The sequence below is a fragment of the Ursus arctos genome, unplaced genomic scaffold (assembly GCF_023065955.2).
Source record: "Ursus arctos isolate Adak ecotype North America unplaced genomic scaffold, UrsArc2.0 scaffold_19, whole genome shotgun sequence".
Classification (NCBI taxonomy): Eukaryota; Metazoa; Chordata; class Mammalia; order Carnivora; family Ursidae; genus Ursus; species Ursus arctos.
Window position 1 is genome coordinate 38,790,304 of NW_026622863.1, and position 27,988 is coordinate 38,818,291.

Sequence of the window (27,988 nt, forward strand, 5' to 3'; positions counted from 1 at the left end):
ATTGAGTTCTTTGGGGGAAAACAGCAAAATATTAAAATGGCTAGAAAGCATAATCAGGAAAGATAATAATGCAAATAAACAAATCAACAATCCCCAAAATGGATGGAACCACAGATACAGATGTGACAGCCATACATTTTTAAAATGTGCCGTGGAATATGCTGAATGAATGGTTCTCTAGAAATTAAAATTATCTTGAGAAGAAACAGAAAACATGAACAGGCTGATGACCCTAGAGAAAAATGAAAAGCTGTCAAAATAATACATTTATTTATTTTTAAAGATTTTATTTATTTATTTATTTATTTATTTATTTATTTATCAGAGAGGGAACACAAGCAGGTGGAGCAGCACACAGTGGGAGAAGCAGGCTCCCCGCTAAACAAGGAGCCTGATGCAGGAATCGATCCCAGGTACCTGGTACCATGACCTGAACAACACGCAGACTCTTAACTGACTGAGTCACCCAGGCATCCCAAAGTAATATATTTAAAAGAGGGGTCCAACTCAGAAGGTTTTATGGAGAGTCCTCATTTCTCCACAACAGTCACATAACTACATAAAGAAGTTATCATAACTCTGTGATTTATTTTTTCAAATTTTAAATATCTGATCCACTGCGAATGCCTTTAGATTTAAGGAAGGAGGTGAGAATCCCTGTCTGCTGATTCTGGTTTCCTCGCTTCCTCACAAGTGAGTGCCACTGGGGCTCCAGCTCAGCTAGTGTTGCCTCCCCGAGAGCCCTTTGAAGTGACTACAAATCATGTGAGCCATTACATCACCCATCTCACAAAAGGTCCACAAAGGGTCTCCACCGTGATGCCCTTAAAACTCCCGACTACCATTTTTATAATATCTCCCCCTCAAATATTTTTTTAAAGATTTTAATTTTAAAGTGTTGTTTTGTTTTTTTTTTTTTTTTGAGAGAGAGAGAGAGAGAGAGAGACAGCACAAGTGGGGGATGGGGATAGGGCAAGAGAGAAAGAATCCCAAACCGACTCAGCACTAAGCACAGAGCCCTACTCAGGGCTTAATCTCAGGACACCGACATCACCGCCTGAGCTGAAACCAAGAGCCCGGCACTTAACAGACTGTACCTCCCAGGCACCCCTAAAGATTTTTAAGTAATCTCTACACCCAGTCTGGGACTGGAACTCAAAACCCTGAGATCAAGAGATGCATGCTCTACTGACTGAGCCTGCCTGGTGCCCCTCTCCCCCTTAAATCTTGCCTGTTTACATATTAGAGAAAAGGTATCATCAATGTTTAAATTCAAAAAGTCTAGTGAATGTCTAATTCAAAAGACGTGAATTCTCTATACCCAAGAATTGAAATATTTCTATGCTAATGAGGTTCACAGCAGCATTATCCACGATATCCAAAAAGTGGAAAAAACACAAGTGTCCACTGACAGATTAGTGGATAAACAAAATGTGGTATATATATATAATGGAATTTCCTTCAGCCCTAAGAAGAAAATTCTAACACATGCTACAAATGGATGAACCTTGAACATAGTATGAAACTAAAGGACAAATACTGCATGATTCCACTTACATGAAGTAGAGTAGTCAAAATCGTAAGAGACAGAAAGTAGAACTTGAGGGCTTGTTATTGAATGGGTATAGTTTCTGTTCTACTGGATGAAAAGAGTTCTAGACATTGGTTGGATAACAATGTTGATGTATTTATCACTATTGAACCAAACACTTAAAAATGGTTAATATGGTAAATTTCCTATTTTGCCTCAACTGAAAAAAACAGCATGAGTCAAAGGGTGAAGGGGCTATCCCCTTCCACACACACAATGTCCCATTCTAAAGACGCCCCCCCTTCACACAGCACAACTGCCTGCGCAAGGTCCTCCCACAGGCCCTCGTGTGCAGGTGGGGTGGGGGTGTCTGTGTGGGTTGGGGTCGGTAGGGTGGGGGTGTCCGTGTGGGTTGGTGTGTGAGTGTGAGGTGGGGTAGAAGTGTCTGGGGGGGATGTCTGGGGGGGCGTCTGTGGGGGTGGGGCAGGAGTGTCTGTGGGGCTCGATATCGGTAGGGTGGTGGTATCTTGTGGGGTGGGGGGGGGGGTCTGTGGAATTTTACACCACACCCCACAGCCCAGCTCCAACCCCTGAGGAAAGGCCCATCTGGGCCCAGTGTCAGCGTCCAAGTTTGCTTTAACTTGGCTTAATCGCCAGGTTCTTCCTGATTCCACGCCCCACCCCCGACCCCTGACCCATTTTAAGTGTACAATTTAGTGTCTTTTTAGCAAATGCAAGAGTTGTGCAACTATCACCGCAATCCAACTTCTGGACATTTCCCTCAGCCCATTCCGCCTTTCTGAGTCCCCGCGTCCTCATCTGTAGAGATAACACGAGGCTAGCACGCATCGGCCATCGGCAGATTTTACCTATTATTATACTTGTTGATGACGGCCTGTTTTTACATTACTATCCTTTCCCTCTCACAGTGCGGCTTGTGCCCGGCGGGGACGAGGAAGTGGGACTCGAGTCGCGAAGGATCGGCCCGGGTTCCGCCCCGGGCGGCCAGCGCCGCCCCACAGCCTGCGATCGCGCAATCGGGCCTCTCCCGGAGCCCTGGCTGAGGCGGGCGGCGCGGCTCCGGGCTGGATTGGTGATGCCTGGGCGCTGCGCGCGCCTGCGCAGTGGGGAGGGTTGTGCGTGCGCCTGGGCGCTGCGGGAGAGCCCTCGGAGTGTGGTCGCGGCTGCTCGACCCTGGACTGCCGCACCATGGCTGAGGAGGAGCTGGAGGCGTTGAGGAAGCAGAGGCTGTCCGAACTGCAGGCGAAGCACGGGGTGAGTACGCCCGTCCCCGCGGGGCCGGTACCCACTGGGCGCCGCCCTCGCCCGGGGTGAAGGGCGCGGCCCCAGGCAGAGGCTCGGGACGCCGCGGCTGGAGTTCGCCCCGTGGGCCCAGGACCCCGCAGCTGTCCCCGACTCCGGCCTCTGCTCTTCCGGGCGCGTGGGCGCTGGGCCGCCAGGCAGCCAGCAGACCGCGTGCGGCTCCGGGGCGGGCCGGCGCTGGGCCTCCCCGGGCCGGCGTCTCTCCGGAGCGGAATGCTCAGCCCCTCGGCTCCCTCGGTCCCCTTAGCTTCGGGTCTAGCCGGCTCCGACTGCTTTCCCGTCGAACTGTTTTCTAGAATTCGGGTGTTCTGACCCAAGTAGGCGACGTTGTTAAAGGGTGTGCTGTGTGCCAGGTGCTGCGGGTCCAGAGAGGAACATCCTGACGGAATCGATGGTCCCGGGGAGGAGCCACACACTAAAACGCGAATCCCATAGATAAAGTGCTCAAGTTAATGACTTTGCCTTGCGAGGAGGGGACCACCGGACTAGGGCTGGAGCGGGGCGGTCTCCCGAGTCAATCAGCGTCTCCAGAACCGAAGCAAATTCTAGTATCCAGAAATTATTCTTCTTACACTACGGTTTCGTAGTATAGAGACTCCCCTCCCTCATGGTGGTTTGTATAAAACATTCCACTAGACTGTGATTTTAGAAGCTTATCAAAACCTTGTAGTAAGTTGAAACTATCCCACTGATTTCTGTGAGGCCCAGCTTTTAATTATTTCTTAATAATTTGATCTCTACCGCTGCAGGAGCCTATTAAGTATCAGAAACAAGAAAGTCGTTCCTACTTTTTTCTTAAGTGAAATTACTCGACTAAAAGATACGATTTTTTCCCCCAGGATCCTGGCGATGCAGCACAACAGGAAGCAAAGCACAGGTATGGGCAGGAGCTCTGAACGCTTTGAGGGGTGGTTTCACCAAATTGTTTCTTTAGTTTAGTTATTTTAATAGGCGTGTGAATTTAAGATTTTTCCCCGGCGTAGATTTTTCCGTAAGTAATCAGGGTAGTTTCATTATTAGTTAATTAAAGAAATGTGGAACTCCACATTCTTACCTGGTATTAAAATTGCTGGTTGATGTTTGCCTCTCTACTAAACTGTGATTACCTTAAAAGGAGCCTCATAATAGGACGACCTCATAGGGATGTTGTGAGGATTACATGGGGACAGTGCCTCACATTTAGTAAATGCTCTATCCACATTAACTGTTATACTGTTCTTACTGCTGTTTTATTCCCAGCACATGGCAGGGCATCTCATACCTGGCAGGTTTATTGAATGAAGACCTAGTTATCTCACCATGCTACCTTTTCTTTTTTCTGTGATTTTTAAAAATAAGACCTAAAATTTACATAATAATTTTTTTTTAAAGATTTTATTTATTTATATGACAGAGAGACAGTCAGCGAGAGAGGGAACACAGCAGGGGAGTGGGAGAGGAAGAAGCAGGCTCCCAGCGGAGGAGCCCAATGTGGGACTCGATCCCGGAATGCCAGGATCACGCCCTGAGCAGAAGGCAGACGCTTAACGACAGCGCTACCCAGGCCCCCCCTACATAATAATTTTTTTAAGTGTGAAGTTCATTTGTTACCTATATTCTCATTATTATGTAACAGATCTCTAGAACTTTTCCATCTTGCAAAACTGAAACTTACTGAACAACACATTTTCTCCTCTCCACATCATGCTGCCATTTAAATTCATTCATTCAGCAAATATATATATATTTTTAAGATATATTTATTTATTTTAGAGAGAGTGCATTCGAGTGAGGGGTGGGGCAGAGGGAGAGAATCCCAGGGAGACTCCCCAGTGAACTTGGAGCCCCACTTGGGCTCCAGATACCATGACCCCAAGATTATGACCTGAGCCAAAATCAAGAGTCAGATGCTCAGCTTACTGAACCACCAAGGCACCCCCATTCAGCAGATATTCATTGAGCACTAGGTCTGGGTCAGGCCTGTGTTGGATCTACAGAAGTAGGCAAGGCAGAGAAGGTTCCGTCCTTACGTGGCTTGTTAGTGGTAGAAGAAAGATGGTGCTAAAAAGAAAATAAAACTACATGAATTTCATTGATTCTAAGATGTACATTTTTTTACATTTTAACATAGATTAGGATGGGTCTCATAACTGATCACTCTTGTCCTGGATTCTTCCAGAGAAGATTTATTTTTGTTTCTGCCATCACTTGGATACATTTCTAACCTGAGTTGTTTTAAAATTAAATTCTGTGCCTGAGATTCCACTTCCCGAAGCAGTGTAAATTCAGATAGCAAGCCTGTAAGACTAAAGCTTGAAGTTCAGACTCGCAGAGGAACTTTTTTCTTCTTCCACTCGGGGCCAAGGCTGATGCATGCATCCTTCCTTACTGTCCCTTTCTGTGTGGCCAGTTTATTTTTTGTTTACCTTGTGCTGTGGGTGTTACTCTTTGATGCCCCAGCTTTGAGTAGGGGTCTCCTATTAGACTCATCTAGGGTGTTTGTTGTTGTTCTTAGAGGTATATAAAACTGGTGCATCTTAAAACCGATGGCATCTTAGATTCAGTGAAATACAGTAACAGCAGTTCACAGCAGGGTTGAAGTACTCAGGAGCGATAACGAAAAGGCCTGTGGAAGTGAGCGGTAAACTGTGTTCCTAGACCTCCTTAGGTAGTAGTGGTTAGTAGGTATAGCCAGCCCCAGCTCCCCTTCTGATTCAGCCAGAAGATCTGGTTTTGTCTGTGTTGTGTATTAAGTTCCCTAAAGGACTTCATTTGGGGGAGAAATCTTCAAACTTAAAGTTTGAAACCACTGTCCTATGAACCTGAACTAGTTGCAAAGATAGTTGCAGTGTTATAATTTCACTCCCTCTGCCCACTCAAAAAGTGGAATTGAGAGTCTTGAAACATGGGGCTCAGGGGAACCTGGGTGGCTCAGTTGGTTAAGTGTCCAGCTCTTGGTTTCGGCTCAGGTCATGATCTCATGGGTTGTGAGATCACTCCGCGCTCAGCAAGGAGTCTACATGAAGATTTTCTCCCTTTTCTTCTGCCCCTCCCCCCACTTAGGCGCACAAGCCAATGTGTGTGCGTGCTCTCTCTCTCTCTCTCTCTCAAATCTTTAAAAAAAAAAAAGAAAGAAAGAAAGAAAGAAAAGAAACATGGGCCTGGTTCTAGCTTGGCCATGATTACCCATGTCCCCGTAACATATCCTCCCTAGGTCTCAGCTTTCTTCTCTCAAAATACCAGACAGATTAATCGTTTGGTCCTTTAATTGCTTGGAACCTCACTAGAAATTCCTAGAACCTCTGTGTACGTAATAAATGTTGGTAATGGTGGTTAAACTAAAACTCCACCCTGACTTATGAAAATGTAAAGTTTTACCTTCCAGCCTGGTAGGTTTACACCCACATAAAATAAAGCCAGCTTCTGAGGGCAGGGATGGCCTCTTCTACTTGACTGTGGGTGCTGCCGCCCGCCTAGCGCCTGCTATGGCGCAGTCTGTGCCCGCGGCAGGCCTCCATCTTGGGAAACCTATTGAGTGAGTTCCATTTTTGTATGTTCAGTAGGAATGCTGACAGCATAGTTCTAATTTTGCTGACCTGTTTTTGTTGTAGGGAAGCAGAAATGAGAAACAGTATCTTAGCCCAAGTCCTGGATCAGTCAGCCCGGGCCCGTTGTAAGCATCTTTAGTTTCCTTTAAGTTATTTCCATAACATTGACTTGAGTTAGTTGAATAGGGAAAGAGACGTGAAATCATTGCTAATTCTGGATTAAATATTTAACCTAAAAACAATACAGATAATACTGTAAGAAATGTGAAGTTTATAAATCTAAAGAAATGCATTTAAATCGTTATTAAAAATACCAGCTCAGTTCTCTGTTACCAAGGAGATGATCTCCAAGTGCACGAGGGAAGATTTACAGGAAGCAACTCTTAAATCGAGTCAGTCACAAAATGTGGCTGGTGGGTGATGGGGACTTGGGGGGAGTTACTGTCTCTGTTCATGTGTATGTTCATAATTCTTCATAATAAATACCAAAACAGTGTAGAAAAAAATAATAAAATAAGCCAATCGGGATGAACTAGTATTTTTTGTATTGTAACTTGAAGTCCAGCTTCGAAGCAGCCTTAGGTGGATCATCACAAGTATATACGTGTAGTAGTAGAAAAATTGTGTTCCAGAGGGCAGTCATTTTTTAAAAAACCATCAGGCTTAGAATCCCAGGACCCAAGTTTTATCTTGGCTCTCCCACTACCTCTGTGTGGCTTTGACTGAGTGACATGGCTGAATTTCAGTCTCCGCTTTTTAGGAGGGGTAATAGTACCATCTGCCCCACCTACCTACCTTGCTAGTCTCAAGACATGTCTGTGAAGTGCTTTGGAAATGTCAGTGCATAGTTTTAAGTTCTATAAGTGCATTTAGTTCTGACTCCTTCTTTTTGTTTTCAGTAAGTAACTTAGCACTTGTAAAGCCCGAAAAATCTAAAGCAGTAGAGAATTACCTCATACAGATGGCAAGATATGGACAACTAAGTGGGAAGGTAAGCTTGGACTGCCTTGAGGCAATTTTACCTATTCTTACCTAACTTATCAAAAAATACCTTCAAAAGGTCAATTTTCAGAACGGTTATAGAAATTCTTACTATTTCAATGAGGCAATTTATAAAGGAGAAGTGTAGTATCTGCCATAAATCCTAAAAGATAACTGTTTTTCCTAAAATCCTCTGCTGCTTACCTTTACCAGTGTTGCTGTGGAACCTTGATGTGTGTGTGACCCAGTGACTCTTAGGGTCAGCATCTAATTGCTTCTACATTGGAAACAGTTTTGTCAATGATGCCAATTAAATACTACCAATGTAGGTAGAAGTTAAGCTTTTTTGCAAATGAGGAGGTGCTCAAATTTCTGGTTATTTGCACTGCTGTAATGTCACGATGAGTATATTCAGGTGAGCCTGACCTTCCTTCAAGATCCAGATGAGCCCCACCTGCACTGGAAACCACCTGCTGCCACCACAGCCTGCGGGAATCAGTCCTGCCCTGAACCCCTTACACTAAGAGCATGTGTGGAAGAGACAACGACTGGTTCATCTTTTTTGAGTGACCTCCCTCCTGCATTTAAGCTGCTCAGGGGCAGAGGCAATGTGTCTCTGTCCCTGACCCTTAACACAGTGGTGTAGGTCATTGTCCTTGTCGGCTAGTGGTGATAAAGGTGTTCTTAAACAATGTTAACTTTGCATTTTCCTGAGAAAGCTAATTTTGATGGCAACTTACCCCTCTCCTCAAATGAGGCTAGTGGAGCAAAATTCTTTTGGAACTTAAACCAAGAGTTAGAACCTCCCGTCTTACCTTTTCTTCCCTCTTGACCTCTGCCCCCACATCCCAGAAAAATTAAACCATTCAGTCTACTGAGGTAAACTCTTTGTTTAAAAAAAGTACTGTTTTTCTTTCTGGTTATCCTAGGTATCAGAACAAGGTTTAATAGAAATCCTTGAAAAAGTAAGCCAACAAACAGAAAAGAAAACCACAGTTAAAGTAAGTGTCCCCAAATGCTCATGGCAAAAGAAAAAGATTGCTATTTTAAGTGATAAGTGTTAAATATACATCTACGTAGCAAAATGTGTTTCAGCCTATAGACCTTTGCATTTTGTAAGAGGTGAAAGTTTGGGGAGAAAGGTTGCACATGCTGAGGGGTCTGTCGTTCCCCTCCCCCCATAGACCTAAAACACTAAGCTGTTTTAAAGACTAGTGTCTTGCTGTAGCAGGTAGACCTTGTTCTCAGAAAGTCTGAGTTATACCTTATTAAACATGTTATGACCCTCATTTAATTTCCCCCTCCTCCCAGTTCAACAGAAGAAAAGTCATGGACTCTGATGAAGAGGACGATTATTGAAATTTAAGATGTTTAGAGACTGGAACTTAATGGAACAGTTCTAGGACAGATAATACTGGGTAGAAGTGAAGATCTGATTGTTTACTTTGTTTATTGTCTATATGCCTTTTAAAAAAATAAACTTGTTATGCAAAATAAAACAATTTGGGCAAAGTTATTTTTGTACCATAGCTGAATGAACAGAAGATCTGCATTTTGAAATTTTTCTTTCCTTCCAAAAGTTTTGAAACGTGTAGCAGCATGAATACATCCTTTGTCACTGTGACGTTAGCGTTAGGTAGGAAAATGGCCTTTGCAGAAATAGAAGCCAGCTGACTCTTCAGTAAGAAGAAAACAGCATCCAGTAACATCATGGTAGTTAAAACCCACGGATTAAGAGGAATCAACTTTAATTTATCTAATACTTAATGTCTAATATTTCCTTGTTTCTGAAACCAGGTAAACTATTTTTCTTCCTGAAGGTGTTTATATTTAATGTAAGAAAATTCCTAGCTTTGGTTTCATTTATAATATGCTTTACAAAGGCATTGGGACCAAATGTTCTGACAAATATCACCCTACGCAAGACAGTCTGTAACTAGAGTGATACTTGCATTGCAGAAGATTACCACAGTAACTGGGAGATACTGGTAGTAATACTTCAACAGTAACAAACATGTTGGTAAGAGAAGTGCCTTCTAATGATTAAAATCCAGCTGAGACAGTTCAGCAGTTAAACATTTTGGTAGAAATATTCTGAGTTCTTCACTGATAAAATTGCAGGTAACTTAAATGGCATCTCCTCCATTGCGCTTTCCTCCCACTAGGTGTTGAAACTTGTGAGTAAATTGACCTGTCAGGTGAGCTGTTCCGTGTAACCTTCCAGAAGTTCCAGCCCAGGAGGAAGTCCGTAACATTTTATGAGGTGAACAGATTAGTAGCAGGAGAGTAACAGGAAAAGTGGTTTACAATCCCAATCTCTGTTTTAGCTAGCATACTGCTGATCCATGTTTAAACTGTGCTGTTTTTGAGGCTTGAAATTTGGAACTGCGGCCCACGAAGAAAGTCAGTGTTGGGGCATCTAATATTCCCAAATAAAGGAACTAGTAGAACTGTTACCATCAATTCTTTTTTAAGGGAACAGAATTAAATAGTCAAACTTAAGTTTCCCTCAGGGATTTTTAAAAAAACATCCCTATTACAGGTGAACTTTGCTTGAACTTTACTTTAGGTCTCATTTACATTAAAAACGCTGGAGGGAGACTAAAGGAATCTTTGCAAGTTTTGTCACATGCTTCCTTCTACAGAATAACCACTGTCCCAACGGCAGATACCTATGTGAATGTGTTTAAACTATCAAACCCCTGTCCTGTCCTCCAGAGACACTTGAGAATGGAAAGTGGTTCTGCACACACACAAGTTCTGGAAGGCAGAAAGGGGGTGGGGTACATTTTGGCCTAGGAAATGGGGAGCGGTTATTCTTTCTAATTTAACTGACAGTACTTTGAATTCAAACCATTCTTAAACAGAATAGAAATGTGGGCATTACCAAGTTCTGAGTTGTCAAATCAAGTTTAGTTTTTAAGTGGGAAAGCAAGTGGAAAAAAACAAGTGTTTTTAAAAATAATCGCAGTGGTCACTTCGGGTAGCTCACCCTGCTGATTACCAGAGTAGCTCGAGAAGCAGCTTCTCCCCTAACACTGTCTCAATCAAGGTATTTATATCTCCAGAAGAACACACCACACTGGAAACCGCCAATTCACATGACCCCGCCAAGCAGGCCTTGACCGCAGCTCTGATAGTGCAGGCAAATCAGCCCCCTTCTTTCTCTGAATCTGTTCCCTCACTTGACAATTCTACCAATCAGGGCAATTGTTAGAATTAAATAGGAGTATACACAAAAGTTTTCAAAATTATATTGCACCACCCCCAAAATTAGATGATACCAGCTGTGCGCATTTGCGAAGTTGGCTGTGCTGATAAGTTTCTTAATTAGGGTGGCAGCAAACCACAACAACTTGCCAATAAGGTGGTTTTGTTTTAAAACTGGGAAAAGGAGGAAAAATAAGTCAGAACAAATTTACAAAGCAACAGTGCTTATTTCCTGTTTGGGCTAAGAAGCTGTATTCCACTCTTTTTTGTTCTGATTTTTTTTAAAAACATTTTTGTGGGCCCTAGTTATTGCAGCTACTAGATTAAGTCAGGCCTAAGCAGGTGAATGGATAATGGTCTGCTCTGAAAGATCCAGTTTACATATTTAAGTGACATCAGCAACTGAAAAATGTATATCCACCCAGTGGGGGAAGGATCTTTCCATACACAGAGCACAGCAGACAGGCTGAGAAACACCTCTCTCTCCAGAGCAAGGCATTAACTAAAGAAGTGTACCATGACACGCTCAAGAATCATAAAGTTTACTGTTTCTTTCCCATCATTTGGCACATATCCAAGGCACATTAGAAAATTAGAAATCATAAATTACTTTGTAGAAAAATAATCAGTCCCTCCCTTCTATACACAAGTATTTCCAAGAACATGCACAAAGCCACTTCCGTGTTACAAAGTTATTTGAAAATGTACTCAGGACAAACCCATGTTTGCGGCTGTAGACCAATTAGTAACATAAAAAAATAAGAGTATAATCTCTAGAAATTTATAAAAAGGAATAAATGGCAATAAATGCTAACTGAAAGTAACTCTCACCTGGTTTGTGCTGTAAGTTTTGAATCTGAATCAAAAGACTAAGAAAAGATGTGCCAAATCTCGTTCAGTAACCATCCGTCAGGTGTGACATCTAAGGGAGGTTTTTAACGGAAGGGGATGTGTCTCGAGAGACACAGATACAGGTGCGTATGTGCAGTGATCAAATATCTGTACTTACTTTGTTGGAAGAAAAATTATACCCAACTTTTCCCACATACATAGTGTAGAATAGGTCCTAAATGTCCTTTTCACTAAAATGAACATCACAACAGCATGTAGGCATCTTTGGGTTCAAGTGTTGCTTTGCAAAGGAACATTTTCCAGTCCTCTTTTCCTTGTTCCCATGTGTCGCTTCTGCCTGGCCTCCGTGGTACCATGAAACCTAAATTGCTTCTCTTCAGCTGATCCCAGACGGAGGAATTCTTTCAGCCTGTGGTTTGCTAATTTGTGCACATCACAGGTTAGCACCCTTCATTCGGAGGCGGTCAGAATCTGGTCCTGAAACCTGGCACAGTAGCCAGGGAACTCCTGCTACGTCAGAAGGAACGTGCGCCTGGCCTTAAGGATCTAGACACCGTTGGAATCGGTGTGTGTCCTTTTCCAGTGCACGCACGAGCTGTGGAGAGGAAGGACACGGTGATCGTTTTCTTGGTCGCATTCTTTCCCTCAGCCACAGAACAGCTTTCAGGAACTTTCTGTTTTTCTCACAAATCCAACAGAAAGTACATCTTGGTTCTCAGCTGTGTTTCTGCCTGGCACCTCCTTGCCGAGGACTCACTTCTTGGCAGCCGACGTAACAACTGCTTATCACTGCTAAGACTGGGACGTGACATTAGTCTCTTGGGAAGTGGCTGGGTGGCCGGCAGTCCCTGCGCTCTTGGATACGACGGTGTCCTCGACTGTGTGTCTGCGCAGCATCCGCCTGTTCGCAGGAACACTCGGTTTCGGTGCAGGCCCCTCGGGCTGACTGCCGTTCCCTGTGTCAGCACTCTCAGGTCTGCTCTGGTCTGGCAGGTGGTTCTGTTTCCCTGTGACTCTTTGCCTCCCTGGCTGAAGAAACGGTACAATTCAGGCAGTTCATTCGCACTGCACTTTAAACAAGAACCCTACAAGAACAGCGCTCTGGGGGGCTGCTTGTCACCCCATGTGCTTGGTACTTTCTGGGCATCATCTCAGCTCTGACATCCCCGTGGGAACAGTATGACGTGTGTGTACTCCATGCGTCAGACACAACGTCAGTGCTTTACCTGCTTACACGTTTAATCTTTATAACTCTAACAAGGGTATACCAATTGCTGTCCCCATTTATAGCTGAGGACACAGGATCAGCAAAGGGAAGCAACCTGCGTGAAGTCCCATAGCGCACAAGGGAAAAACGTTTGATTTCAGAGTTTGCGGGTTTCCCATGCAGCAGCACGTCTGTTAGCAAAGTCACGGAAGGTTACATAGGAGACTGAAGTTAGTCACGTTAACAAACATCGCTTTAATTCTCTACAACAAAGATTTAGAACTTCTGTATCTTTGCTTCAGCAAGCCTACGCCACACAAGCTGTAAAGTCTGCTTCTCATCAACGGTCACATATTTGCAAAGAGCAGTAAGAAAAGTCACGTTTCTGAGAAGAGTCACCTGATAGTACGACAGAACGTAAAGCAAGCGTCTCTTTATCACTGAGTAAGTAGTGCTGTAGGAAGACGGCCACGTGCAGAATTGTCCATGGGAGCAGCTCGAGACCACATCTGGAGAAGTCTTTTACCCATCTCTATATAAACTTGGTTTCTTCCTGACATCAGTGATTCACACACTAGTGGCAGCGGAGCTATTTCACCAAGTATACGCACCACGAGCCACAACATCTCTCCACGCGTACCCCTATTTCCCATTTTCCCCTCACTCTCCTTTTTCAATAAACGAAGTCTGTACTCTGGGCTGTCCCGTTAACGAAATCATCTTAATTCTTACAATCTCTTGCAAAGAAGGGAATCATGAAATGAGAAATGTGGTCACTGTGGATTCGTTTTGGAAAAGCCAGACTTTAAGAAATATGACGACAAGCCAGCATTGAATAACTCACCTCACGCAAAGAGTCTTCAGTAAAATTAGGGACACTCCTATCTCTTGCCATAATTTCCCTTGAAGTCCTTCCCCTGAAACGTGAAACAAAGTGACATCAGTGTCTGAAATAGTGGTGTGAGACACTCTGGTTGGCCACGAGGTGGCAGCATTTGATGAGTGCAGATTTCCTCTAACCCACTGAAGGGGCACATACCTGGCTTGAGTTGTAGGTAAAGGTGGGGTCAAAGGCACAGAAATCAACTCAAATTTTATACTCACTTAAACTGGCCACCTGAGTGGACAAAGTAAAACTGTCTTGTAAAAGGTTCGTCTGGTAGATCATACATTTTTGAGTTCCCTGTAAATAAAAAAAAGATAAACATCTGAAAACTTCCAAAGTAGTTCAAGAATTGTTTTAAAGTTATAGCCTAGATGCAACCTTTTAATTTCCTTAGTTTAACAAAATTAGAAAATGAAGCACTGCTATTTGCTTAAAGAAACATACTAGTAACTATTTATTACTGTGTGAACCCCCATGGAAAGGGAAGATACGTCCTTGTTAATACACAGATATTCTCCAGCTACAGGCAACTGCGGTGAGACAGCCTCAGGATTATCGAGATGGAACCAGGCTTATTCACAATTTGTACTACAAACTAATTTTAATTAAAAAAAAAAAAAAAAGTAGAGGGGCACCTGGCTGCCTTAGTCGGTGGTAAAGGGTAAGACTCTTGATCTCAATTGGGCTTGCGAGTTTGAGACCCATGTTGGGTGTAGAGATTGCTTTAAAAAAAAAAAAAAATCTTAAAAAAAATAAAGAATAGAGGATGGGCCCTAACTAGACTATAACAACTGGAAAAAAAAAAAAAAAAGGAAAAAATACTTCGGCCCTAACCATGTTTGGCAACTACTGTTCTAATTACCAACAATCTCTGTATACCTGTAAATAAAATAAATAAAATAAGAAATAAAAAACCTTTAAAGTTAGCAGGAAACGCTGCGCCCCAGATGTCTAGGAAATGCTTAGAAAAAGGCCTGGGTCTGGGCCATGCGCATGCAGGAATCTCCCAGAGGCTGCTGCTCCTCTCCAGTTGCCGGGGGAGGCCTGAGCCCTCAAGGAGAGGCTGGGAGTGGCCACCTGACTGCCTTAGGAAGCGTCATCCCGATCAACCAGAAAACCAGCAGCACAACAAGCTGATGAGCGAGGCTGTGCATACGTTCCTTTGGGGCCCCCATCCCGCCCCCAGTCATGAATATAATGACATTCCACATTCACGGTTAAATGAACACCAGCAACTACTCGTGAATTTCCAAATATGCCCACGTTGAGAATTAGAGAATGTAAATTCTTACATTTTTTCCTGATCTTCACAGTAACATACTCCTTGTCTGTTTCACCAACATCGTCCACTGAGGCCACACAGCTTGGTACTACCTGAAGTAATTCCATTATCTTTGAATTCTACAATTTGAAAGGGTGAAGGTAACAGTTAATATTTTTAATTCTTAGAAGGTTACTGCCTGTTTTGGATCTGTCAGTATTGGTACGGCTGGGCAGGAAGCTAAGCAGCAGCTACGGGCGAAGCTGACACCGTAGAGCCTTGCGGGGAGAGCAGCCCTGCCCTTGGAGCCTGGCTCGGCCTCTACTAGGGAATCCGGGCCGGGTACTTAGCTGCCCTGTGCGATGGGGCCGACGAGAATGGGATCTCTTACTGCACAGTTATCGTGGGGTTATCGAGGGCCAACACATAGAAAGTACTCGATAAAAAACACTCACCCTTACCCATTTGAGAAAGTGCTCACAGAAGGTTTAAAATATTTTGATTCTGTTAGGAAATGTCACTGAAAATTAATGTGATAAGTCTATGAGTACATTGGGTTCATGGTGACTTTTACATGACACCAGAGTCATTTAATAGCCTACCAGCTGTCTACCGGGAGTCGAAAACAAAAAGACTCAATGTGAAAATGGGGACAGTAGAGAGCTTTCTGTCTACTAGAGAGGAGGCCTTCTCCTGACCAGTGCCCTGTGCAAACACCCACAGCACAGAAAGGAGGGGTGAACTGGTCAGCACAGTTCCCCTTACAGGGAGAATAACTCCGGGAGACTTAGAACAACTGAACGAACATTCTCCATCGTGCTAAGACCCCAGGTGCAGCCCCAGTGCAGGGAGCACAAGCCCAGAACTCGGTCTCCGCTTGCTGCTTCCCCGGGGGCTCCGGACGGCTCATCCCCGGGGCCAGAGCAGGGTGCGACACCTGCAGTGGTCGGGGGAGCACCTCCACTCAGCCCTTCGAAAGCGCGCCCTGAAAGACTGACTCCTGGCTCCCCGAGCAGGGCCACCTCTGACCCGGGGACCAAGGACAGGATATTCAACCACACCGGCAGACTCCCGGCACACCGACTTAGCCCTGCATCGTGATTCAAAGGTCAGCTCCTGCTATTCCAGATGTGGTTTAACCACGGGGAGGCCAGAGTGAGCCGCAAGGAAGCTCCCCACTCACCTGTTCAGCACAGTCTATGGCGGTGCACTGCCTCTTGTTCAAGAGCTGAACTGAGGCCCCATGAAGCAGAAGCAGCTCCACCACGAACACGTGCTTTTCTATCACCGCCTCGTGCAGTGCTGTGTTACCCTTATTGTTAGAGACGTTAATGGAGGCCCCGTGCTAGAAGGAAAAACAGTGCAATCAAAAGGAATGCCAGGGGGGCGCCTGGGGGGCTCAGCTGGTTAAGTATCTGACTCTTGATTTCGGCTCAGGTCATGATCTCAGGGTCATGAGATTGAGCCCTGCACCAGGTTCCGTGCTGGGTGTGAAGCCTGCTTAAGATTCTCTCTCGCCCTCTCCTCCACACCCCCCTCACCCCTGCCCCCATGTGCTGCTCTCTCTCTCTTAAAAAAAAAAAATGGGACTTCTGGGTGGCTCAGTCGGTTAATCATCTGCCTTCGGCTCAGGTCATGATCCCAGGGTCCTGGGATCGAGTCTCGAATGGGGCCCCTTGCTTAGCGGGGAGTCTGCTTCTCCCTCTGCCTGCCACTCCCCCTGCTTGTACTCTTGCTCTCTCTCTCTCCCACGCTCTCTCTCTGGCAAATAAATAACAAAATCTTTTTCAAAAAATTAATTAATTAAAAAAAAGGGGGAATACCAGAAAACGAGGTACCCACGACTGATGAATACTGGCAGCTCCAGGGCTAGGGGGCCCTTACCTGTAACAGCAGTGCCGCGACTTCGTGGTGGCCGTTGGAACAGGCATAAATGAGGGGTGTGTTTCCACTTATATCCTTTTTATTGGGTTTTGCATTAGAATCCAAAAGATACCTCACCACCTAGCCCAGAGAAGACAAAATTCCAATCTTAATTAAATCTGTGGAAGAAATCTTCTAACTTGATAGCCTTTTGACCTTTCTCTAAGTTTATCTGGAAGGCTCTTTGGACACATGTCTGACTCTCGGGAGAAAGCCGACCAACTGAAATGGGGTGCAACAGACATTTGCTGAGGGTCTCCTCCACCAGGCAATGTGCTAGGTGCCATTTTTTTTTAAAGACTTTATTTATTTATTTGACAGAGATAGAGACAGCCAGCGAGAGAGGGAACACAAGCAGGGGGAGTGGGAGAGGAAGAAGCAGGCTCCCAGTGGAGGAGCCTGATGTGGGGCCCGATCCCATAATGCCGGGATCACGCCCTGAGCCGAAGGCAGACGCTTAACCGCTGTGCCACCCAGGCGCCCCTATTTTTTTTTTTTTTCATTTCATCATTAGACCTGCCCTATGGAGGGCTGGAATTATTACTCCAGTTTTACAGACTGGGAAACCGACATTTGAAGTGCTATGTTAGGTGTCACAAGGGAGATGGGAGACCTGATTTGGTTCCTGTCTTTTATTTTTTTTAATTTTTTAAGTAAGCTCTACACCCAACGTGGGGCTTGAACTCATGACCCTGAGATCAAGAGTCGCACGCTGTACCGACTAAGCCAGCCAGGCAGGCAACCCTGGTTCCTGTCTTAAAAGCTTACAGTAGAGCTGGTAAGGGAAAAATTATTTTAAATAGATAACTTTCAAAACAAAATACAGGACTTTGAAAAAGTCAATCATTTCATAATTGTCTCTTGTACCTCCTCCTTAGGGCCATTCTCTACTTTGTAAAGTACTAAACTGGGGCGCCTGGGTGGCTCAGTCGGCTAAGTGTCTGCCTTCGGCTCAGGTCATGATCCCAGGGTCCTGGGACAGAACCTCGAATCAGGCTCCCTGCTCAATGGGGAGTCTGCTTCTTCCTCTTCCCCTCCCCCTGCTCGGTGTTTCTCTCTCGCAAATAAAGAAATAAAATCTTAAAAAAAAAAAAAAAAGTCCTAAACTGTTTGACAAAGACCAAGGGCTGTGGGGATGAAAGGTGCCAAGTTGTAGGCAGATCCCTCAATGACCGACATCAAGCACCAGAGACAGCTCCTGCTGGAGTCAGAATCAGGATGAGGCCTCTGTGCCACTGAGAGGTGCACGGCAGTGGAGTGGGGGAGTGGGGATAAGGGGGAGGGGGAGGGGAGGGGGAAGGGAGGGGGAGGGGAGGGCCCGCCCCCAGAAGCACCAGAGCACTGTGTTCTGCTGAAAGACTGACAGTCCTGCCCCGTGCAGCACAGCATCTCCGGCTGGGAGGAAGGAAATGTGTCCGTCTGGGCCCGCCCCCAACCCTGCCCCTCCACAGCACTCCCATCAGGGACAGTTCTAAGCAAGAGCAAGCACACCATGCCCTCTGCCCAGGAGAAAGACCCCGTACCTGGAAGTGGCCCTTCTGGCAGGCCAGGTGGAGCGGGACAGCTTGGTTTACGTTTCGGGCACCCGCGTTGGCACCATGTTTCAACAGGAGGGGGATGAGGTCCGCCCGCCCGTGCAGAGCAGCGACATGCAGTGGGGAGGAGCCGTCCTGGTTGGTCACATTCACACCAAGTCCACTGGCAGGAATCTTGGCCAGCTTCTAGCAAATGCAGAAGATGGAGAGAAAAATGTCATTAGCATTTAAGAAACTGGGCTGAAGGAATTGAAGCCATCTGCCCCCTGCACAGCCTCTGTGCGCAATTTGGGATCACAGTGGGATCCAGAATCAGGTTGCCCACAGGTGAATTCCTACAACTTTAGGAAGGATTACTTCCATTTCCAAGAGAGCAAGCCCCCCCAAAACGATGCCCTCTTTATGCCAAGGCGCTTCAATGGGAAACAGGAAGTCTGTTCCACAAACAGCGTCGGAACAACAGGAGTAAGAGCTATGACTATAAACTTCTTGAAGCCAGTACACAAGAAAGTCCTTGCAACACTGGGATAGGCAAGGATTTCTTAGATAAGACACAAAAAGCAAAAACCATTTAAAGGAACAGTTTGATCCACTGGACTTAATGCAAATTTTAAATGGTTATTCTTTGAAAGACATAATTAAGAAAATGAAAAAGCAAGTCGGGGAGCAGGAGAGAACGTTTGTGCTACGTGGACCCAACAAAGGACGTTTACCAACCAGAATTTAAAGACGACAGCAGATTCTTACAACTCCGTTAGACAATCCCACTTTAAAAAAAAGATAGGCACAAGATTTGGAAAAACAGAAGACACATGTTTATATCATGGAGACAGTCTGTATCGATTTGTAGTGGTTTTAAAATCGATCATGCCAATAGAAGAACAATCAGTAATTAAAAGGACAAACAAAACATTTATAAACCATACAACTGAAAACAAACATTAAATTTGATATTGAATCCTACATTTTGATAATAAAATTGCTATGTCAGTGTTCTAGGTGACTGCCCAAGGATGAAAACTTTGGTTATCTAGTTCACTTTTTGATGATTAAATGGGTTCTCTCTAGGAAAAAATGCATGCTGAGTTAAAAGGGTGAATTTTTTTTTTTAAAGATTTTATTTATTTATTTGACAGAGAGAGAGACAGCCAGCGAGAGAGGGAGCACAGGCAGGGGGAGTGGGAGAGGAAGAAGCAGGCTCATAGCGGAGGAGCCTGATGCGGGGCTCGATCCCATAACGCCGGGATCACTCCCTGAGCCGAAGGCAGACGCCTAACCGCTCTGCCACCCGGGCGCCCCTAAAAGGGTGAATTTTGCTGCGTGTAAATTGCACCTCAAAAAGTAAAAAACAAAATAGGTGAAGAAGTAGGGAGAAAAAAAAAAAAACGCACTGAAATACCACTGCACACTTACAGGAATGGCTTAAGTTGAATGGTCATGAGGATGTGGGGAAACTAGAAAGAACTCTCACACACCAGTGGCAGGAATAGAAGATGGAAAATCACCCTGGAAAACTGGCAGTTTCTTATCAAGTTACACACACACTTACTACATAATCCAGCAATGACACCCCAAGGTATTTACCCAAGTAAACATACATACGAAGACTTGTTCACAAATGTTCATACTAGCTTTCTTCACAAAGCCACAAATAGGAAACTACTCAAATGTTCACCAATAGGTGACTCAGTAGATTATAGTATATTCAACAAAATACTACCCCACAATAAAAAGAAAGGAACCCACTGACCCGGCATGGATCTCAAAACATTCTGCTGAGGGAAGGAAGTCAGACTCAAAAGAGTGTGTCCTGTTTGGTTTCCACTCACATAAAATCCTAGAAAATGCCAACAAGTCTATGATGATGGACGGTGGACCCAGGGTTCCCGGGACAGGGGAGGAAGTGGGGGGAAGCCCAAGAAAACCCTCAGAAGTGATGGAGTGTTCTGGATCTGGACTGCAGTCATGGCTTCATGGTTTTACACATTTGCGGAAATTCATCAGATGGTACACAGTACACAGGTACACTTTATTGGGTGTAAATTGTACTTTAATAGGGTTTTTTAAACAACACTCTAAACACACCAGTGGGCTAGAAGAGGGTGGGGCCAGTGGGTGGTTAGTTAAGTCACAGACACGAAGCCATTTCCATATAAATGTCTTTTTTATGTCTTTTTGAGAAATTTCAAAATGAGAAAAAGAGGTGTTTAAAAAAAGCAGAGAACGCAAGATTTTAGTCAATAAATCCAGCCACTACTTTAATGTGTAATCCAGTTTCTTCTCACAACGAATGAACAGTAAGGTGGGGAAGAATACAGTGCAGGACAACGGCAAGAAGAACAGTGACAGCGAGACGCAGAAACTGCCTCTAGCCAGACACAGTCCTGGACCGGGCCTGAAGTACGGTCACTTCACATCGTAGCCTTTGAAACATCCTCTGCCTTTTTAATCGCTATGCTTTTCATAGCAGTCTGCACAGGGGAAAGCATTCTTTGGGCTGTCCCCATCCAGCAGCGTCGGGACCGAGCAAAAGTTGCATATCCCAATGTACACATGACCCCAGAGTGAGCTGAAAAGCTACATGTGAATGAAAGTTTTACTCCTTTCAATATTACTGGGTTAGAATAAGCCGTGGATAGCTTTTTAAGATAAGGCAGTATTATCCTGTAATACAAAGGACAACACGACTATACCTGTTTTGCAGAGTCAAATTAATTTTCTCAGTATGGGACACACACAGCCGAGTTAAGTAGCTAGTACACAAGTGCATACTCTATGCACAATACTATCTACAATTTCTCAAAAGAAAATGAAATACTTAAGTACACACTTAAGAAAACATACACAGGATCTGTATGGTAAAGACCACAAAATGATGAAGAACGCAAAGAAGGCCGGCATAGTTGGAGAGATATACCATGTTCATGAAGTCAACACAGTAAAGATGTTTCTCTCCAACTTGATCTACGGTTTTAATGCAATTCCTACCAAAATCCTAGTAAGATTTTTGGTAGACATAAACAAACTTTTTCTAAAATATACATGGAAAGGCATGGGCTGCAGATTAGCTAAAATGATCCTGGCAAAAAAGAGTAAGTTAGGAAGAATCACTCTACCCAATACTAAAGCTTCCTATAGCTACAGTAATTGAGACAGCGTGGAACTGATGGAAGGACAAGCACACAGATCAGTGGAACAGAACACAGAACCTGGAGAGCAACCCATACCACATATTATCGAAGGAGGGGGAACAGCAAGTCACTGGAGGAAGGATGGTCTTTCAACAAGTGATGTGGAACAGATGGACATCCAGAGGCAAATAAATGAACCTCAACCTGAATCTTAAACCTTGTACAAAAATTAACTCAGGGGTTAGGGGGAGGCAGGGGAACAGATGGATGTGGGAAAGGGCAACATGAGTAGCTCTTCCCGTGGTGAGGGAGCTTGTTGGTACCTTTGATGTGGTGGTGGGTGCACAAAGCTATGAGTGTGATAAAAGTGAACACACAGGCACACACATGCATGCACACATGGGCACCAGTAAAAGCAAAGAAACGTGGATAAGATGTGTGGATTATTTCTGTGTCAACATCCTGGCTAGGATACCATCCTATGGCTTTGCAAGCTGTTACCACTGGGGAAGATTGGGTAAAGGGCATAGGGTGCTCCCACAGAAGGTGGACTGACTTGAGCAAAGACAGAGAGCAACAGGTCTTGAATGCAGCTTTCTCAGGGTATTGGCAGCCATGGGGACAGACACCCTCAGCCATAAACTCGTGCCTTGTGACTCAAGGGCCCAGAGAGCAGCTGAGACACTGAGCACGTGTGCATGTCTCTGCTCACTGACCGCGCATTCAGAAAGCAACCTGCCCAAGCCAATTCCACACTACTGTTAGCTTCTCTCCTCCCTGAGCTAAATAACTAAACCCCACTGCATCTCAGGGGATACCAACTAGCAGCCACTCAGTAATTAGCTGGCTGAGAAGCAGACAACTTTCCTAAGGGGAAAAAGAAGTATTTGCTTCCCCATCCCCACCCGCAGCCGCACCAAGGGAAACAAAGCCAAACCTTTTGAGCTGGAGCACATTTCGGACACTGGCACAAAGGGTGACAAAATTCAACATCAGCTACACTGACAGCATCTTCCAATTCATCCAGGTCCTCCTCCGTCCACTCCAGAAGGTAACGCACCTGGTGTTGAGCAGGAAGCAGAAAAAGGAACTTAAAATTCATCCTTAGCTCCTTTACAACTACAGTATCTCTCCCTCCCTTCCCCCACCTCCACACACACACACACACACACACCTGCTCCAGAATCAGGGCCCACACTTCTTCGACCACCACAGTGATTTATAAATGACTGGGTTCACCATGCCCAAGCCCTTTCTCAGTCCTTTTACTGGTGATGCAGACAACTTTAGCTGCCATTTCTACAGCTTGTGGTAGCAATTCCTTTATTTATTTATTTATTTATTTATTTATTTATTTATTTATTTATTTTTAAGATTTATTTATTTTAGAGAGACAGCAAGCACAAGCGGGCGGGGCAGAGAAAGAATCCGAAAGACTCCAAGCTAAGCACAGAGCCCAACGCGGGGCTCGATCCCAGGACCCTGAGATCACAACCTGAGCCAAAACCAAGAGTCAGACGCTTAACCAACCACGTCACCCAGGGGCCCTGGAGATTCCTTATTCTGAAAAGAGGACAGAGTGGGGCTGCTTTAACTCCCCAGTCCTGGAGCACTTAGTGAGCACCTTGGCTTGTGTTATCTAATTATACACTTTCAACAACCACTTGTCCCTTCTAACCTGGGAGAAAACTCATTCTGAGAGGGAACAACTCGTCCGAGGCCACACAACTAGGAAGTGTGGTCAGAAACTACACACAGCCTCCCTGACACCACACCAGCGTCCTTTCCACTGCCATGCACCAGCCACACGTGGACACATTGGAGACCACCAGAAAAAGGTCATGTTTATGTTCAAGTAAAAACTAGTCTCTAGGATATTAAATATGAAAATTGGAAACAATATAAATACATTTCTCGGCCTGGTTCTGAGCACTGAGGAAGTCAGCATATGCATGTGGGGAATGACGAGGGGTTGCAAGAAGACTGCCTTTGACCCCAAACGTCTCTCCTCCAGGTCCCTTCCACATCCCGATAGCAGACACCCCTCAGGGTGGAAATGCCAAAGGCCTCGACCCAGGGGCCTCAGCCAACAGGCTAGCTGGGACAGACAAGGGCAGGGAACAAGAACGGGGAGAGCGGAGGGACAGGTTGCCTCGGGCGGGGATTGGAAGCTGTCACGTGTGTAGATCAGTTTGGGTGGTGACCCCTGGGCTCCGGGCGGTCTGCCTCTGCTCGCCCTCTTCGTGAATGGCCTTGGCCCCATTGCGTACCCACAGAAGGAAGAGGCGTGGGTGTGTCACGACACAGGGACAGTCATAATCTCTTCTCCACACAGACTACGCCACCAGCACACACCACGGCTCCAGCGTGCCTGAAGAAGTCCTACTCTGCTTCCTCCAAAGAATGCCGGGTTCTCCTGGGGCCGGTCTCATGAGAGGACAGATACAGGAACAGAGACGCATGTTCCGCCCCCCAGAGAGACCATGTGCCAGTCTGGTGCATGGACCGTGGCCTCTGGATAAAAGCGAATATACCAGTCACTACAGTCAGATTCTCAACATCCCCAAGGTTGTTAGGATGGGATCCCAGAAACTTCTGTGCACCACTTCAAACTGCGTCATCTGCGCAAGGCCCTCCTGAAACACACAGCACCATTCAGAGCTCCTCAATCTGGTAAGCACCCAAGTCACTCCTCCTTCTAAAGTGGAAGACACAGCAAGTTCCTTTCAGGGAGCCAAACGCAAGCCGGGGGAAACCGCCCACGGGCATCTAAGGAAGGCTGTCTCCGTTCTCCCGTGACCCGATCAAATGGCCTCCGGCACCAGCAGGGAGGGTTGGGACACACAGCTCCCCCAGCCAGGCCTTCTCCCCATGCCAACCCACGGCAGCCAGCACCACCTCATCGGGACACCCTGCCTGTGCCTCCTTGGAGTCCCAAGCCTCAGACCTCAGCCGTCTGCCCAGGCACCACAGCCCCGCACCAATCCTCGGGGCCACACCCCCACCCGCCACCCCTCCGCTCCACCAGGCCTGCCTGCGCACCCTGCTCCCAGCTGGCGGGCCAGGCTCAGAGCCCGCCCTCTGCGCTCCTGCGCACGCGGGGCTGGCCAGCACCTCACCAGCCTCCTGCAGTGTGAACGACTAAAAGGCTCACTGGGCCGCGTTAGGAGCGCCCGCTCACTACGTGACGGGAAACCACGAACACCTACGTTACCGCGTAGTCACTAAAGGCGGCCCTTCCATGTGAGGGCGAACAGAACACAGCTCCTGACTGAACCAGAGACAAGAAACAGGCTCCTCTCTTCTGACCGAGAGCAAGCTTTTTTAGACATGCTGCTAAACACTCACCATTTCTAGATCTCCATCAGCAACCGCTCTTAAAAGTTTTTCTACCTTAATTAAAGGAAAAAGAATGTTAGGAAATGATTTCAATGATAACGCAGTAATAGAAAATCCAGAGGCTCTCATTTGTCTCTTGGTTTGTGGAGTTTTAACACCTCATTCAGCATCTTGCAAGCATATCCCTGAGCCTGCCCTGCTAGGCTGTCCAGGAGGGTCCCAGCGTGTACTGGCCCATTTCCCCCTGAGGTCTAGGCAATGATCTGGTGACGTGGCCAAGCGAGATGCTGGTCATTGCAAACGAAGCACAACCCTGTAGGATCACACGTACCCAGCCCTCATCATCTGACAGCTGACGGCACACCAGGAACCATTCCAGGGCTCTCTTAGGCTCTGAAACGTGTCTCCTGGCTTTCTCTACTTGGCCTTCGCATCAGGCTAAGCTCATCGGGCCCTGCAAGAGCAGGTCACAGCTTGGGGGTGGCAGGGGACAAATGCCCTGCGTGGAGGCAGTGAGGCTCCCCGCCACGCACAGGGGAACGGGCAGAGTCGTGGCACGTCCACGGGACGGTCTGCTCTGTGGGCTGACGCTGGACAAGCTCTCAGATTAAATGGAGAAAATAAAAAAACAGGTTATAAATCACCTTTTACAGAACACCAGGTGTTGACAAGATGTCAGGAACGACACACCAGGTTGACAGGGATGCTTATAGACTGGGACCCAAGGGCAGAGAATTCAGTTTGTAAAATGATCTTAAATCTGTGGACCTACAGGTGACCTTCCTTAGACTTTTCCTGGAAGACCCCCTCCTCCCGTCCTCTGTCTCTCACACACAGAGGCATACAGACAGACAGACAGACACACACACACACACACACACACACACACACACAGACACACACTATCCCCAAAGCAAAGAGCTGCTTCAGGAGCCGAGCATGCAAGGAGCAGGGTGAGAACTCCTGGCTGGGCTCCACTCCAGGCTGCAGCATACCCGCTGGCCCAGTAATGACAGCGGCAGCCCACTAGGCAGCCCTCATCACACCATGGCTCTTTAACTGGCCGCCTTGACACAGGGCCGCCCTCCCGTACGCCCTCCCATCTGGGAGCCTCACCTCTCTGTAGTCCTTCTTGGGCTCCTCCTGTCTGGAGCTTGCCAACACGGAGGAGAAACTGGAGGTGGAGGAGGCCTGACTGATGGAGTCCACGGGGCGCTGAGGGGGCTGCACTGGGACCTGTGGCCAGGGGCCCCCGACAGGAGAAGGGCCTTGTAAGGGCCAGAGAGCAGGCCATGGTCTCAGAGAGGGCCACCAAGCCCAGCCCCGTTCACTCACCTCTGAAGACCTCCTCCTTCTTTCCAACGGCAGATGATGGGCTTCCATTATTGACAGAATCTAGGAGGAGAAGGGGACATGAAAAGTACTGACTGAGAAAGATTGCCAAAGTAGCGTCACCCACATGCCTGGCTGCCTGCCCTTCTCCTCCGAAGGTCACACAGCCCAACCACACCCTTGGAGAGACACAGAAACCTCGGCCTGAGTGGGCGAGAGCTCACCCAGGATCACACGGATTAAGTGGGGGCTTCCTGCTGCCACTTCACCGCCCCTGCTGTCCAACAGGAGTTGGGGCTTCCCGTGAGTGACCTCCCCTCAGAGGACGAGAGAAGCCCAGGCACACAAAGGTCCCTAGACCGTGTGTCCACAAAGTGTGACCTTCCCCCTGGCACCCTGGGGTCTTGAGCAAGAACAGCTCAGAGCTGAGCCAAGAAGGCAGTTTGCTCTCCTCTCTGCCTGTCTCCCTCTGGAAGGGGCCTCTGGGAGAAGCTAGAGGGGAAGAGGAGCCCTCTGCTCCTCACGGACACCTCCCGCCAGCTCTGGCCGCTTCGAAGCCGAGACACTGCAAGTGCACCGGGAACGTGGGGGAGGCCCGCCTGGGGTGAGCAGCAGGGATTTACGCCTTCAGACACGGCTACTGCGGACCTCATGTTGTGTTCTTAGGACACACACACCGTAACAGCAATACAGTAACAGAGGGTGGGGGGAAACACCTGGTGGTGACGGGCACATCCATGGCACGGGTCACAGAGCTGGTCTCACGGGCGTGTACTTGCCCCCAACCTCCCTGGGTTGCACACATTAAATAAGTTCAGCTTTTTGTGCATTAATCGTACTTCAATAAAGTGGTTAAAACACAAAAACTGCTCTCCTAGAAACAGGCGTGGACACCCCTGAAAGAGCCCCGTGGAACGGAGCTGGAAGTGTTAAAGCGGCTGGTAAAACGCCACGAGGAGTAAAGCGGAGCCTGTGCGAAGGGAAAGGGCCAGAGGTCGGCATCAAGACGGGATTGCGCACAGGGCCCACATCCCCGCGGTGCTCTGGACGTGGTCCAATGGCCTCGGGCTGGCTGCACGTCTCCGGGGCATCTCCTTGGCCGGGGCGGCTGCAGGAGGTGAGGCACAGGCCTCTGCGAACCCCCTCGCTCTCCACTTAAATGACACGTTGCCAGACACTAACATAGTTCCAGAAATTACCAACAAGAAAGGATTGGCTCATGATGAAAGAAACCTTCCGTACCCTAAGATGTTCAAAATTGGCCAAACAAGAAGGCGGCTCTTAGGAGCCAAGGATGAAGTAACAGGAAGACCGAGCCCCGACACGCGCTGCTTCCATGCCCCAGGCCCCGTCCCTGCTTCTCTCGGCTCGAGCCTTTGTCCCTTTTCCCCCCTATGCCGTCTGCTCTGAAACCAACAGCACTCAGCAGCTGGGACAAACTCTGCTGGGAGCTGCTCTTGGCACAAGACTGAGAAAAACTGCTGGTAAAGCTGGAAATAATATAAATAAGTAAAACCCATTGACAACCAGGTCCTAAATGCAGCACAGAGGGTGCAGGCCAAGTGCGGCCTCAGGCACTAATGCACAATTGGCCCAGCGCAGCCAAGAGCCAATCTTTGGACATTGATTTTTTTTTTTTTTTTTTAAGTCATACTGATGCTCTGAGATGAAGAAAGGCTACCTTTGAGTTTAGTGCACACTTGAGGGGTGTTTCTTTCAGTCTATTCTGGATCTCCGTGGATGCTCCATTTTGTAGCAATGTCTCTATGATGCCTTGGTAGCCCCAACGCGCAGCTATGTGGAGTGGGGTGTCTCCTTTCTCGTTACCAATATCTAGTCTGCACGACTGCAGGTCGTAGTAGACCAGAGCCTTCACACACTGCAAAGAAAATGGGAAATACCACCAGTAAGGCACATGCCAAGCCTCGGGCAATGTCTGTGGACCCCGCA

The 27,988-nt window shown here is 46.7% G+C and overlaps 2 protein-coding genes across 8 annotated transcripts in view; one reads left to right on the forward strand and one right to left on the reverse strand.

The window, feature by feature from the left end:
- Nucleotides 1-2,629: 2,629 nt before the first annotated feature.
- On the forward strand, nt 2,630-8,861 carry PDCD5 (programmed cell death 5). 2 transcript variants are annotated; one of them, XM_026484273.4, is made up of 6 exons: nt 2,633-2,806; nt 3,694-3,731; nt 6,445-6,506; nt 7,281-7,372; nt 8,292-8,363; nt 8,674-8,861. In XM_026484273.4, the coding sequence occupies exons 1-6, from the start codon at nt 2,741-2,743 to the stop codon at nt 8,719-8,721; spliced, it is 378 nt and encodes a 125-aa protein (XP_026340058.1). In that variant the 5' UTR covers nt 2,633-2,740; the 3' UTR covers nt 8,722-8,861. The 2 variants fall into 2 exon arrangements, with proteins under 2 accessions (XP_026340059.1, XP_026340058.1); XM_026484274.4 differs by having other exon boundaries at nt 2,630-2,806; nt 7,800-8,861.
- A 2,239-nt stretch (nt 8,862-11,100) lies between these two features.
- Nucleotides 11,101-27,988, reverse strand: part of ANKRD27 (ankyrin repeat domain 27) — a 47,997-nt gene continuing 31,109 nt past the window's right edge. For 4 of the 6 annotated variants that reach the window (XM_057314305.1, XM_048223706.2, XM_044378922.3 and 1 more), the window contains 12 exons: nt 27,720-27,917; nt 26,042-26,101; nt 25,823-25,942; nt 24,716-24,760; nt 22,305-22,427; nt 18,225-18,422; nt 16,663-16,782; nt 15,962-16,123; nt 14,810-14,918; nt 13,736-13,814; nt 13,476-13,548; nt 11,101-12,449 (listed from right to left, as the gene is read on the reverse strand). In XM_057314305.1, the coding sequence (XP_057170288.1) occupies nt 12,108-12,449; nt 13,476-13,548; nt 13,736-13,814; nt 14,810-14,918; nt 15,962-16,123; nt 16,663-16,782; nt 18,225-18,422; nt 22,305-22,427; nt 24,716-24,760; nt 25,823-25,942; nt 26,042-26,101; nt 27,720-27,917 (1,629 nt within the window). In that variant the 3' untranslated portion in view covers nt 11,101-12,107. Of the gene's footprint in view, nt 12,454-13,475; nt 13,549-13,735; nt 13,815-14,809; nt 14,919-15,961; nt 16,124-16,662; nt 16,783-18,224; nt 18,423-22,304; nt 22,428-24,715; nt 24,761-25,822; nt 25,943-26,041; nt 26,102-27,719; nt 27,918-27,988 lie in introns of all 6 variants that reach the window. The other 2 variants (XM_026484269.4, XM_048223707.2) reach the window with 1 other exon arrangement.

What these genes read in the sequence shown, in the direction of transcription:
- PDCD5 (XM_026484273.4), top strand. Translation starts at nt 2,741, where the DNA reads ATGGCTGAGGAGGAGCTGGAGGCGTTGAGGAAGCAGAGGCTGTCCGAA. An exon ending in AACTGCAGGCGAAGCACGGG is followed by an intron (nt 2,807 to 3,693) that starts GTGAGTACGCCC and finishes TTTTTCCCCCAG; the next exon opens with GATCCTGGCGATGCAGCACA. An exon ending in ATGGACAACTAAGTGGGAAG is followed by an intron (nt 7,373 to 8,291) that starts GTAAGCTTGGAC and finishes TGGTTATCCTAG; the next exon opens with GTATCAGAACAAGGTTTAAT.